Here is a 12,769-nt window from a genome sequence, read left to right as displayed (position 1 = left end):
TGTGATTACTATTACTCTCTTTGTGGAGAACAGTTTTTAGTGTACACTCCTGTATGTTTTTGTTTGGATTGGGGTAATTTGGGTTTTTGTGGGTTTTTCTTGTGGGCTTTTCTCAAAAAAACCAAAAAAAACCAACATAGAACATAATTTATTATTTTGATAATATTCCATTTTAGCTTATTTCACTTTGCTAAAATTTTGCAGTGTTTTATTCATGCTATTTGAACTTCTTAGACTTGAGCCTGCCCCTGATCTGTCCATAAATTGGCAACAGAGATGTTGTTATAACTGTCCCAGTATTAAATTTCAGTCTTTAACCACCTCTTTCCAGAAAACATCCTTTTTCCATGTAAAAGGCAAGGTCTGTTCCCAAAAAGATTGAGATTAATAAATGCTGTTAGTTAAGACACTTGGACATTGCCTTTAGACATGATTCCTTTAATAAATGGCAATTGAAACTTCAACAATTCAAATTAATCTCTTCAATTTAGTTTTTTTCCTGAATTTCCTTGCACAGACACTGCAGTTGTTGATGCTTCTCAAGCCATCAAGGGCATGAATTGAAAAACATTTTGCTCCAGCTATAGAAACTTAAGCTACATTTTTTTCCATAGCTCACTGAATTATTTTGAGATAGGAATAATTGCAAGATCCAGTTTTGAAAGAGCAACTGGTTTTTAAGGCTCAGGTCAAAGCATTAAGGGTTTGTATCTGTTACTAATCCATGCAGTCCTGCTTGCCCATTTATTTTTTGCTTTTGGAAAGCATTGGTGAGGATCCCTGAATATCAGCTTTGTTGTTCCCTGTTCATCCTCCCCAACAGAAGCTGTGCACTCTGTGTTTTTAAAATAAATATTTAGATTTTCCTACGTGTGTAGTGTTAGGTTTTGAATTACTTTTTGCCATTTTCTCACAGTCTCAGCTCTGCTTATTTTCATAGGAGCTGATGGGAATGAGAGTTGCACATCCCCAAGTTATTGTACTGCTCATGTTTGTTTTCATTGTGACTGTGAGAACAGTTATTTAGGATAAGTCAACTGCGTGCTGCTGCTGAATGAGTCTGGAATAGCTCTGTGAAAGGTTTTGGTATTCTGTATGTTTTAGGTGAGAAAATATATTTTTCTGCTTGGAAAGATTTTACTGTTTTATTTGTCATTGTGCATATAGAATTATTTTAATAGATAAAAGCTATTTTTAATGGTTTGTGTAGATTATTATGGCTAATGAGACAAATACATATTGAAATGCACCTGTGATCATTTATGTATGCACATGAATACCCATAAAACAGTGCCATGTCATGGCTCTAGAAATACAGTTTCTTACATTCTTTTCCATCTTCTCAATCTACTTTTCCTTCCTTTTGCTTCTCAGTCATTTTCAATTCCTAGCTGATGTCTTTAATGTAATGGACACTGTGTTCTCTGTGCTTCTTGGGAGAAGAATGTCAAATCTTTTTCCCAGGAAGCACATTTTTTTCTTTCTTGGGAGAAGAAAAGAGGTTAATTGGCCAAGCAGCAGGAATTTTGGATGATATACAGCAAGCTGACCTTGGCTGGAAGCGAGGTGCGCTCAAATATTGGAGAGTTAGATGCAGGTGCATCATCTGGCAAAGCATCTGTTCTCCTGGTGGGATAAGCACAGTGAGAACCTCCACCCCTTTGACTGCCAACATCTTTTTGCCTTAATTATCCACAAGGAAAATAGTGATTTAGTTGGAGGGAAATTTGTACCTGACTCTTCTCTATACAAAAACTTGATTTGTGTTTTATTGTTGGCAAGCATTTCCTATATGTGTGCTCTACTCATTTGACCTTTTCTAAGCAGCATTGTTTTCTCTGAACCATTTACACAACAAACAATGCCAACAAACAATCAGTCCACTGGGTGGACTGATTAAATACCTGCAGAAATACTCCTTTTTGGGGGAAGAGAGCTGACTCCTCCTTTGTGGTTTGATTTCAGGCTCACCTGGTGGCAGCTTTTGAGCAGAGCCTGGGGAACATGACGATCCGATTGCAGAGCCTGACCATGACAGCAGAACAAAAGGCAAGCTTCAAAAGGATTTGGAAGTCTTCATTTCTGTTTCCAGCATTGTTGCCTGTGCTCCTTCTGTAGCTGTGTGGGGGAAAAAGTCGCAAACATAAGTCAATTTGACTTAGCTCCCTCAGTTGTGGTGACAGAGTAAAATGTAAAAAATAATTTGTATAAAACACTAATTTTCTGCACTGGGATTTTGTGGCAACTGATCAGGTTATTCCTATCAATTGTTGCTTTGGACACAAGTCATCAGTATTGCATATTTCTGTAATATATTTCATCCCAATGCATCCATACATGGGCATGTTTGAAAGAAATGCCAAGAAGAATACTTACAAGACTGGCAGCATTGTGTTTTTGAACAGTATGCTTGAATAGACATTATTTCTGCATTACAGAATACATGCATTTCATAATACCCAAGCTGTTTTGCAGCCTGTTGAGGGTGTGCTTCCCCTGGTATCCCAAACCTCATTTTCACCTCCTTATGCATATATATTCCATAAATTCACTATGAACTACCAAAACTTAGATGGAAAAGTAGCTTCTTTGGTGTTCTTCTCCCATCTACTATCATATGGTTTTTTTCCCTTATTCAAGGACTCGGAACTGAATGAGCTAAGGAAGACAATTGAACTCCTGAAGAAACAAAATGCTGCTGCTCAGGCTGCCATCAATGGAGTCATCAACACACCTGAGCTCAACTGCAAAGGTGAGAGACAAGCACCACATACAGAGACTCCAGGGCTCTCCAATGAGACCTCAGTCCTCTGGGTAATAGCTGATGTGACCATCAGAGTTACCCAGAGACCAGAGTAACCCACTAATTTACACTGTGATAAATTGCTGAAGGAGAAGTTTGAAGCATCTCAGATTTTAATCTCGTCACGAGAAACAAGGATTTGAACTACGCAATCCATCCATTGGGATAAGTGATTGTCAGAGTGCTGGTTTCCCAAAATGTTTCTTCAGGAATGGATGATTAATGCCATTCATCAAATTTCCTAGATAATTTTGACACTGCCTCCATTCATACCCAGGTCCTGGAGCTGCTCAGCCCACGGACCTGCGGATCCGGAGGCAGCACTCCTCGGACAGTGTCTCCAGCATTAACAGTGCCACCAGCCACTCCAGTGTGGGCAGCAACATCGAGAGCGACTCCAAGAAAAAGAAGAGGAAGAACTGGGTGAGTATGTTTTAGCAGACTGTGTGAGGTTTTTGTGAAATTGTCAGGACATGCACGGTGAAATCCACCCGGCTGCTCCTTCCTGCCTCGTGCAGCAGGTCAGCACAAGGACTGTGCACTGCTTAAATCCTGGGTAAACGCTCCTGTGAAGGCTTAATTGAGTTGTAAGTGATGTATATCCTTGTGTTGACTCTGCATAAGATTGAATTTTAGCTTGACAGCTAAAAGGCCAGTCTTAAATTAGAAATAGCTGTCAAAGATTAGTTCTGGCCAATAGGGTGTCCAGACCCTTAAGGAAAATGTGGCATCTGTCATTAAAGTAAAACAAACCCACAAGAGAAGATAATTCTTGTGGGTCTTCTTTTGTTTGTCTCTCGTAGGGTTTTCTTGTAAGTGAACATATTAAACAGTTTAAGAACTCTTTGCCCAGCATGAACTTGGACTGCTAAGAATAATATTAAAAAATACTGATCTTTAAAATTTTTTCATGACAGACATCTCTTTTGGAAGTTTTTGCATTACTTACCTGTCCTTTCCCGTTTTTCCCTCTTTGCTCATCATGTACTATGTACAAGGTACCCTGTACTGGAGGAAAGGTATATTATCTTCAACTCCATTTTCAATTAGACCATAACTGCCTTAGTGACCTAGTTTGATTGTAGTTTGGACTGAAGTCCCTGGATCCTTTATTATAGCCAGTAAAACAATCCACTCCTTTCTTCCCACTGAATTTAAATCTCCCTGGATCTCTTGGGTGTACAGATAAATCTGCAGAGATGCAAAATGTGGTTAGAGCTGGTAAAAGCTTAATTTGTATTTGCACAGTATTCTCTCAGAAATGTTGATGAAATTCCTGAACTGTAAGGAAGAGCTTCCTTAACAAGTTCTTGTTTATATTTCTCTCTTATCTCAGAGATTTCATTTTGGTATCTTTTGGTATTGCCAGCTGCTTCACAAAAGAAGCATTTGCGCTCTGGCCCTTAAATAATTGGTAGAATGGAAACAACATCTTGTCCAAATCCTTCTTGTACTGAATGTTAGTATATTGACAAAGTAAATTGCTGTAACTTTTAAATTTCTAGCAACCCTTAGTTTGTGGCACAAAACTTTTGTAGTCATTAAGCCTTGCTTAAGATAAACACTTTTTTAAATTCTTGTTTACCTTCTATACTTTGTTATTGTAACCTAGTGGATATAGTCCTACATCAGCCTACATTTCTCATTCATCATATAACTATTTTTGAAGAAGGTTAAGGGAACATTTTCTTATTATAAAGTTAAATAAATAAAGTCTCATATTAAGCCAGCCTGTGTACAGTATGTAATTTGCAATGGCATTAGAAGGTGTACATGGAGTATCCTGAGTGGGCGGGGAGCCATGAGGATCATCATGATTCCATGGGGGTTTTATAGCTCCCTAAAAGTGAAACTATATATCTAAGAACATTGTCCAAATGCTTCTTGAAACTACCTGTTAAATTGTAACTTTGGGGTCACAGCAGTTTAATGACTTGAATATTAATTCTTGTTTGGAAAATGGCAGTCGCGTTACTGAAGGTTATTTTAGTTGCAGGTAGGTAGAGAAGTTGCAGTCTTTTCACATGGTGAAATACCTGTTCCTGCAAGGAAAAATACGTTATTAACTTGGCTCTTAGCCAAAGCACTCTGCCTGAGCTAAGGAGAAAATGTAAAAGAGAGTTTGGATCTGGTGTCTTCCTCAGTTAATGCAAATGCAATGCAATGTGGTTTGAGACACCTGGTTTTGGAAAATACAGGGTTCTGGTTTTAAAGTAACTGTCTTTGTTAATCATTGGTCGTGTTTGTCTCAGAAATCCAAAACTTCCCTTATCAGTGGCTTTATCTGTTAAAACATGTCTTTTTTCCTTCCCCCACTTCCTTTTGCTTGCACTTCTTCCGGCAGGTCAATGAGGTAAGGAGGACCTACTTTAAACTCAGAGGTACAAAGCTAACCCCCCATTGACACCACTAACCCTTCCAGCACCATTAACCTGGGCTGGGCCCTGTGCCAGCACAGCTGCAAGCTGTCACCATGCCGCTGTAAAGCTTGTTGCACTGAACAGAGTTTGCTGTCAAATAGCTCTTAAAAAATAGGAAGCATCCACAGCCACTCCTATTGACCTTATTAATCTGATAAAATAGTTAAGGAAAAAAAAGCTTTTTTATTTTTCACCCATGTTACTGTGTATGTGAGTATGGCTGTAGCATCTGAAGTATTTGCATGTTGAGGGTTCTTACTCTGTGGCTTTTTTTGCCTGGTTTCACTTTTAATGATATGGTCTTTTTTTTTTTTTTTTCAGTTACGCAGCTCCTTCAAGCAAGCTTTTGGGAAAAAGAAATCTCCCAAGTCAGCATCTTCTCATTCAGACATTGAGGAGATGACTGATTCTTCCTTACCTTCCTCACCAAAGCTACCACACCACAACACCACTGTTTCAACACCACTGCTGAGAGCTTCCCATTCCAATTCCCTGTAAGTGATTTTTGTAATTTTTAGACAGAAAACACCATGGAAGGCATTTTGCTGCATTGGTAGAGGAAAGGCAGAGGACAGAAATGCTGAATTCATGTATTCAGAGATTTAAAGATGCATGAGCTGACTCCCAACCCAGTGCCTTTCCATTAGTGTCCAGAAAGCCAAAAATCATTGCGTCAGTAGTGAAGTGTAAATATTTCATTGAGTTGCTCTCTCAGCAGAATGTACTGAGTATCAAGAATATTTATAACCAGGGTGACCTTGAGGTGACAAATCAATTGAATCTCTTGCTATTAATTAAACAAACCAGGTCAAATCTGGGATTTTGTTTCTCTTGTCTAAAAACAGCACATATTGTATTAATCTGCCGTGATATGTTCCCAATTCTATTGACAAACTCAGATAAAGGAAAGGAAATCAAACACTGTGGTTTAGTGATACAGATGAACTCATCTAACTGCTTGTGCCTGGTAGATGGAGATGATCCATTCCTCTTTCCTTCTGTAGCTCCCCAGCCACCTCTGCCTGGTCCTTTCCACGGCCACCTGTGAAATAAAGTTTAACAATTCCCTTGCCATGCTGTTTTGAGTATGAGCTCACATTTTAGAATGTACATGGAAAATTTAGTAAAACAGCTTTTATGTTAAATCCATCAGTAGCTTTGTCACTTGAGCAGGATAAATAAATACAGAAAGTTGTAACAGGCAGTATTGTGAAGCCTGTATTTAGCAGACAGCCTCCTGACCTTGGGAGGTCATGCAGAGCTTCCAGCCTGATTTCAGAACAAATGCATTGGAGTAGTTCCTCTCCACTTGTTTTCACATGAAGAGGTGAAAACAATAGCAATAGTTTCCAGCTGTATAACAGTGATGAAATGTCAGTAGCAGAAGATAATCCCCCATGATCTTTGTTTCAAAGCTTGTTCTGTCTCTTGAGCCTAACTCAGTGTGTTTCTGGTGACTACAGCAAGTTGTGCTTTACAACTCTCAGGCCAGAAAATAGTCAAATGATGATCCCATCTGTCATCAGCCACAATGCTATGTGGGTACATCTCACCTTGCTATGGAAGCCAAAAGGATAAACATGAACAAAGAGTAAATATGTGAACTGGGGGAAGATAGAGCACAAGTAAAACTGGTGTGTTTTGGCTAATTGGTTTTTTGGTAGGGAAAACCCATGAAACTGATTTAGGGAAAGACATGTTAGGTAAAATCTCCCTTAAATTATGCAGCTGTGTGGTTGATCTTTATACAGATACAGTTACAAATGTGGTGAAATGTTGTTACTCACTCAGATTTTTTTTTTTTTGTGGGTGGAGGGAAGAAAAATGCCTCTGAAAACTTTTTCAGCGTAAGTTCTTTAAAGCGAGCAGGAATTTATCATGCTTGAATAGGTGTAGAGTTCCAAAGCCCTCCAGAGCAGTTTAGGGAAACCCAGCTGTGCACACCTGGTGAGCTTTAAATCTGTCTGTGAACTCATCAATCTCCAACCAACTGCTGTTAAATGCCTGCACCCCCTTAATTTATTTAGATTTTGGCTTTAGAAGTTTTCCTTTATAGCAACTACCGTAAAAAAAAATGAAGACTATCCAATAGTAGGTGATTTCAGAGAATTCTGTTTCAGATGCTGATTAAAAGAAAATAACCCTCAGACATCTTTGTTTCATCAGACTCTAAAATTTCCATGGCCTGTTTAATATCTGATTTATGGCATCACTAATTCAATAAGCCAAAACTGCTACCTGCTTCAAGCAGAATAAAAAGAATAATTCCTCTTCTGCTAATAAATGCTGGAGAAGCAGCAGGAGGAGAGGAACGAGCGTGTGTTTGTCGGTGTCCTGCAGTATTTCGGAGTGCACGGACAGCGAGGCTGAGACGGTGCTGCAGCTGCGCAACGAGCTGCGGGACAAGGAGATGAAGCTGACAGACATCCGCCTGGAGGCCCTCAGCTCTGCCCACCAGCTGGACCAGCTGCGCGAGGCCATGAACAGGATGCAGGTGAGGAACAGCCACCCCACGTCCTGCAGCCTGTGCTGGTGTGGCCAGCCACCCCCACAGGACAGATCTAAGTGCTTGCTAAAGGCTGTGTTTAACCTTCACTAAAAGTCAGCATGAACACCTGACTTAGCTGCCTTCAGCTGCAGCTGTTTTCACCCAAGACACGATTTTGGGGGACAGGATTTTGGGGACAGCATTTTGTTGGCTTCAAAATGTTTCCATGCTCTCTGCCTTAAGGTAGTTGCATTTCAGTGTTAGTGAAGTCCCACATACTTAGGTATTTTAGGATACTTGGAAAAGTTTCATAGAAAGGACATTTTAATAATTAAAATCCTTAATTAAAACGTGATGGAAACAGCATTTCTGCTAAACTGCCATTTATTCTTAAGTTTCTTATGTTGCTATCTCATAATCATGTTTTCACTGCGCCTTCTAATGTCTGACTTGTCTTTTCAAGAGTGAGATTGAAAAGTTAAAAGCAGAGAACGATCGGCTGAAATCTGAAAACCACGGCAGCTGTAGCAGGGCTCAGTCTCAGGTTTCCATCTCCTCCTCTCCCAGACACTCAGTGGGTCTCTCTCAACACAGCCTGAACCTCACGGAGTCAACCAGTCTCGGTGAGTTTAATGAGAAGGGTGGTGAGGCAGGTTTTATCCTGCACTTGGAAGGCTTGGTTGGTTAGCCATGGAAAAATGAAAGCATGAGGATTATTAACAGCTGAGGTGTGGAAATATGTCACGAGCTGGCACAGAGCCTTCTTTTAAATATCATCGTAGGTCTGCTACACCCTCGGTCAGAGGTGTCCAATTATGACCTCAGCTCTGAAAAGTCATGTTTAAAGCCATTTAATGGTGCACATTTGCCAGGGGATATATCATAGGAAGGAAAATACAGAGTAACTGGCTAATAGTTTTCAATGACCTTCCCTTTTTGAGGGGGATATGTGGCGGGGAAGTCAGCCTGTTTCTTGTGTTTTACCTTGGGGCATGTGATGCCCAGACGTGTTGTGTTCGACTACAATAAACCAGAATAGTCTCCATTGTAATTGAGCTCCAGCTGTGAAGCTGTTGATGTTTCCTGTCCACAGACATGCTCTTGGATGACACTGGAGATGGCTCTGCCCGGAAAGAAGGCGGCAGGCACGTCAAAATAGTTGTCAACTTCCAGGACGAGATGAAATGGAAGGAGGTGAGTTGTGTTTCATCCCCAGCTTTGAAATGTAGGTGACTTTGGAATGTGTGAGGGAACTCAAGTTTGCAAAGGACTTTCAAGATTTTCTCAGGAAAACAGTTCATTGGTGTGTTGATAGTGATAGAGAAGCCACTTGGCTACCTCCAGGTTCCTTGGAGCTGCTGAGAGGGACTGAAATGCCAGAAGCACCAATCTTATGGAAGAACTAGACAAATTCAAACTGGGAGATCTATACCATATCATTCCAGTTCAAGTTGTCCTCTCTGGCACAAGTACTCTGTTTAGAATGACATCTTTCAGATGTTTTCCATCCACAAGTACGTGAAAGAATCCTAAATACCCAAACAAATTGCAAATATTTTAAAGTTGCATCCTGTCTCATGTGTTTAACGTACTACATGCATGAATGTATTACACAGTTCTTGCCAAGCAATGGCCTTGCTATCTCACATTTTTGAGCACCTGTAAAAGTGTGTTTAAGAAGTAACTTCATGTCTCCCTGAGGGCTGGACAAAAATATGAATGATCAGAAATAAAATGGACTCAGCAGCTCTTTCCATTAAATACCTATTCTGCATTAATTATTACAACCGTGGATAAACAGTAAAACTGCTGCTGATTGACTGCAATCACAGCAAGTTTTAGTAACACTTCAAATCTTATGATAGAAATTAGTTTTCTCTTCAATTAATGCTTCACAGTGAGTGCAGCTGTAGAAAAGCAGAAAAATTATATTTATTCTGATTTCTTTTATCTTCCTTAAAAATAACTTAAAAACACAAAATGCTGTGATATATCAAATATACTATATAAATATAAAGTCTCTTTCTATATTACTAGAACCATGTATACATTAGAGCCATGTATAATTGATCTATATATATAGCATTCTGTGCCCACAGCAGAATTTCTAAAAATAAATAGCATAAACCTTGCAAATGTAGCGTCTTTGATTGTGAAGTCGTGGAAGAATGAACTTGACATCTACTTTTCTGTCTACAGTATTCCTAAGAGACTTCCTGTCTCTTTGCTAAACTGTAATCCTCTCAGAGATTTTTGAATTGTTCATGGATTGATTAATAAATACCTTTAACTTAACATCACAGCCACCTGAGTATCGTTTAGATTTGTGACTCCAACACTGTAGAAAATGTTTACCGTGTGAAAAGAATTCCACATGCTATTCAGAATTCACCATATAGAGTAGTAAGGATGCACCATTATTTAGAAGTAAAAGGGGAAGGGGCAGGGAAGCCAGCATTTTAATTACATTAACCACACTTGTCTGATAGAGTTATTCCTGTACCTGTAGGATTCCAGGCCTCGCACCTTCCTCATAGGCTGCATTGGAGTCAGTGGGAAGACCAAGTGGGATGTTCTGGATGGGGTTGTAAGACGCCTGTTTAAGGTCAGTGGGTACAAAGTGCTGCGAGCTCGAGTTCTCCTGGGGGGTTCTGATGGTACCAGGCTGTATTTAACTTTGTGCATTAAGCACTGTCACAGCAGAGAGCAAACTCCCAGTGCTGCCTGACTTCCCGTGTCCCTTTCCCACCCCAGGAGTACATCATCCACGTGGATCCCGTGAGCCAGCTGGGGCTGAACTCAGACAGCGTTCTGGGCTACAGCATCGGGGAAATCAGGCGCACCAACAGCGCTGAGACCCCGGAGCTGCTGCCCTGTGGGTACCTGGTTGGAGAAAACAACACTATCTCAGTTACCATCAAAGGTAATTTCACCTGACCTGCCTGGTGGAGTTTTCACTATTGAGTTTTATCAGAGTTTGCATGTCAAGAAACTCAGAGGAGTAGAGACTTCTTATTGCGCTGCTTTTTCCTATTCTTACCCTTTATTTACTTCCTGCTATTTTCATTTGATAAAGCTAGCACTTGGGGTATGCTAAGTCTGTAATTTCAGCAAGTTTTCAACCTGTAACTCTAGGAAAAATTACACACTCCACAGATCTTCTGTTGTCCTGGAGAAGACCTCACACCACAAGGGATGCAGTGGAGCTGTTTGAGCAGCAAAGTACTTTCCAAATGAGTCAACCTCAAATTTTCATTAGCTTTTTATCACAGCTATAGTTGTTATTTCCTTCATGCAGGGTTAAAAAAAAAAATAGATCTTAACTCATTTGCTTGATTGGTCTCACTGAAGGGTCCCTCCTTAAATTCCAGGAAGGAGGGAGCCCAAATTTTACAAAACTCCTTAAAATCTGGATTTCTCAAAATGTATGGTTTTCAGAATTCCCATTGATTTCATTCTGTAATACTGATAAAAATTTAGTATTTGTGTTTCTCATTTGGTTTCTCAGGGAAGAACTTTTTTATGAAAACTCTACTATGAAACTAAGTTCAGGGGTAAAACCCTCAACTGCTACATTTTGAACATGTATCAGTTTGCTCAAAGTTAGACCAGTGAAATCTGCAGACAGATGGTATTTTGAGAGCAGTGCCAAACATTCTTCAGATCAACTTTGAAATTTGACTGAAAGCAGATTTTTGAATATTGGTGTAAAAACTAGGTTACCTTGTATAGCAAAGCAGTGAGCAGGAAGACAAAATAAACTGTGAAATACATCAACTTACTAAGGCTTGACATGAACCCAGGATATTCTACTTATATAAAATGCATTGTCCAGTCACAAAGCCTAACTGAAATATTGCATAAGGTCTAACTGTGTCTGTAAAGCTGCAGTTTGAGTTTATATTTAACTTGCACTGACTCGACTTGTGCCTTGAAGGTTCATAAGTGATAACAGTTTTCAATAAAATAGAAATGTATTTAATCAATTTATGGAAAATCACTTGCATATACCTTTGAGATATAAAGCTGCCTATATAAATATTTAATATTCCAAGTAACCACTGAGGTGCAAACATTTCTCTGGGTGACCTGCCAACTTCCCTTCCTGCTGTTTATTTTGAAGCACTGTGTATTTTCCCTAAGCCAATTCTGCCTAAAGTGACTGCTGACATGGCATAAATGCTTATCAGTAGGAGTTTTCTGTTAGAGGAGATAACTATCGGCATACAGAGGAGGAGTTTAATTACAAGCATTTGGGAAAGTAGGGGGAGTTGATGATAGCTGGGGATTTTTTTTGTCTAGTGATCCAAAAGTAAACAGGTACATTCAGGGTGAATGCGTGGTGAAATGCTGTAAATGGATGGCTTGTGCATGAAAAGTGTGGCCTGGAATCCTTTGGTGTGGCAGCTTCCAAAGGGCCTTAGGGATGCAGCTGAGGACTTAAACAGGCTGCAGGAGGATCCAGTCTAAGCCCACGGGTCACCCCTGCACTTTTTTTCCAGCTTTATGTGTGCCTCTCTCAACCACAAGGGATACTGGGGTGGGGAAGGGGTTTAGCTCTGAAGTGAAGAGCAGCTTGATCAGGTCCATTTGGACAAAAACTGGAAATCCTCCTAAGAGAGGCCTGTTTCCCTGCTGCAGGTATCTGTGAGAACAGCCTGGATGGGCTGGTGTTTGAGTCGCTGATCCCCAAGCCCATCCTGCAGCGCTACGTGTCCCTGCTGATGGAGCACAGGAGGATCATCCTGTCTGGCCCCAGTGGCACGGGCAAAACTTACCTGGCCAACCGCCTGTCTGAGTACATGGTGCTCAGGGAGGGCAGGGAGCTGGCCGAGGGCATCATCGCCACCTTCAACGTCGACCACAAATCCAGCAAGGTGAGCATGCACAAACCCTCCTTGCACAGCCACAAGTCCAAAATGAGAGACCTTTCATAATCTGTCATTTTGAACTCAGCTTCATTTTCAAAGCATTATGTTTATCCTGAAGGAAACAATACTTAAAGGTTTTCATATTCACCTGATTATGGGTCTGGAACAGCAGGCTTCCAGGTGTGTA

At 40.3% G+C, this 12,769-nt stretch overlaps 1 protein-coding gene across 5 annotated transcripts in view; it reads left to right on the top strand.

Moving 5' to 3' along the window:
* Positions 1–12,769, top strand: part of NAV2 (neuron navigator 2) — a 374,080-nt gene that overhangs the window by 351,301 nt on the left and 10,010 nt on the right. For 3 of the 5 annotated variants that reach the window (XM_053980574.1, XM_053980572.1, XM_053980575.1), the window contains 10 exons: positions 1,966–2,049; positions 2,641–2,752; positions 3,081–3,226; positions 5,545–5,717; positions 7,564–7,717; positions 8,175–8,334; positions 8,805–8,905; positions 10,221–10,316; positions 10,466–10,634; positions 12,353–12,588. In XM_053980574.1, the coding sequence (XP_053836549.1) occupies positions 1,966–2,049; positions 2,641–2,752; positions 3,081–3,226; positions 5,545–5,717; positions 7,564–7,717; positions 8,175–8,334; positions 8,805–8,905; positions 10,221–10,316; positions 10,466–10,634; positions 12,353–12,588 (1,431 nt within the window). Of the gene's footprint in view, positions 1–1,965; positions 2,050–2,640; positions 2,753–3,080; positions 3,227–5,147; positions 5,157–5,544; positions 5,718–7,563; positions 7,718–8,174; positions 8,335–8,804; positions 8,906–10,220; positions 10,317–10,465; positions 10,635–12,352; positions 12,589–12,769 lie in introns of all 5 variants that reach the window. The other 2 variants (XM_053980573.1, XM_053980571.1) reach the window with 1 other exon arrangement.

The sequence above is a fragment of the Vidua macroura genome, chromosome 6, assembly GCF_024509145.1.
Source record: "Vidua macroura isolate BioBank_ID:100142 chromosome 6, ASM2450914v1, whole genome shotgun sequence".
In the NCBI taxonomy this organism is placed as follows: domain Eukaryota; kingdom Metazoa; phylum Chordata; class Aves; order Passeriformes; family Viduidae; genus Vidua; species Vidua macroura.
Note: the sequence above shows the minus strand (reverse complement) of the source record. Positions and strands in the feature narration are given on the sequence as shown.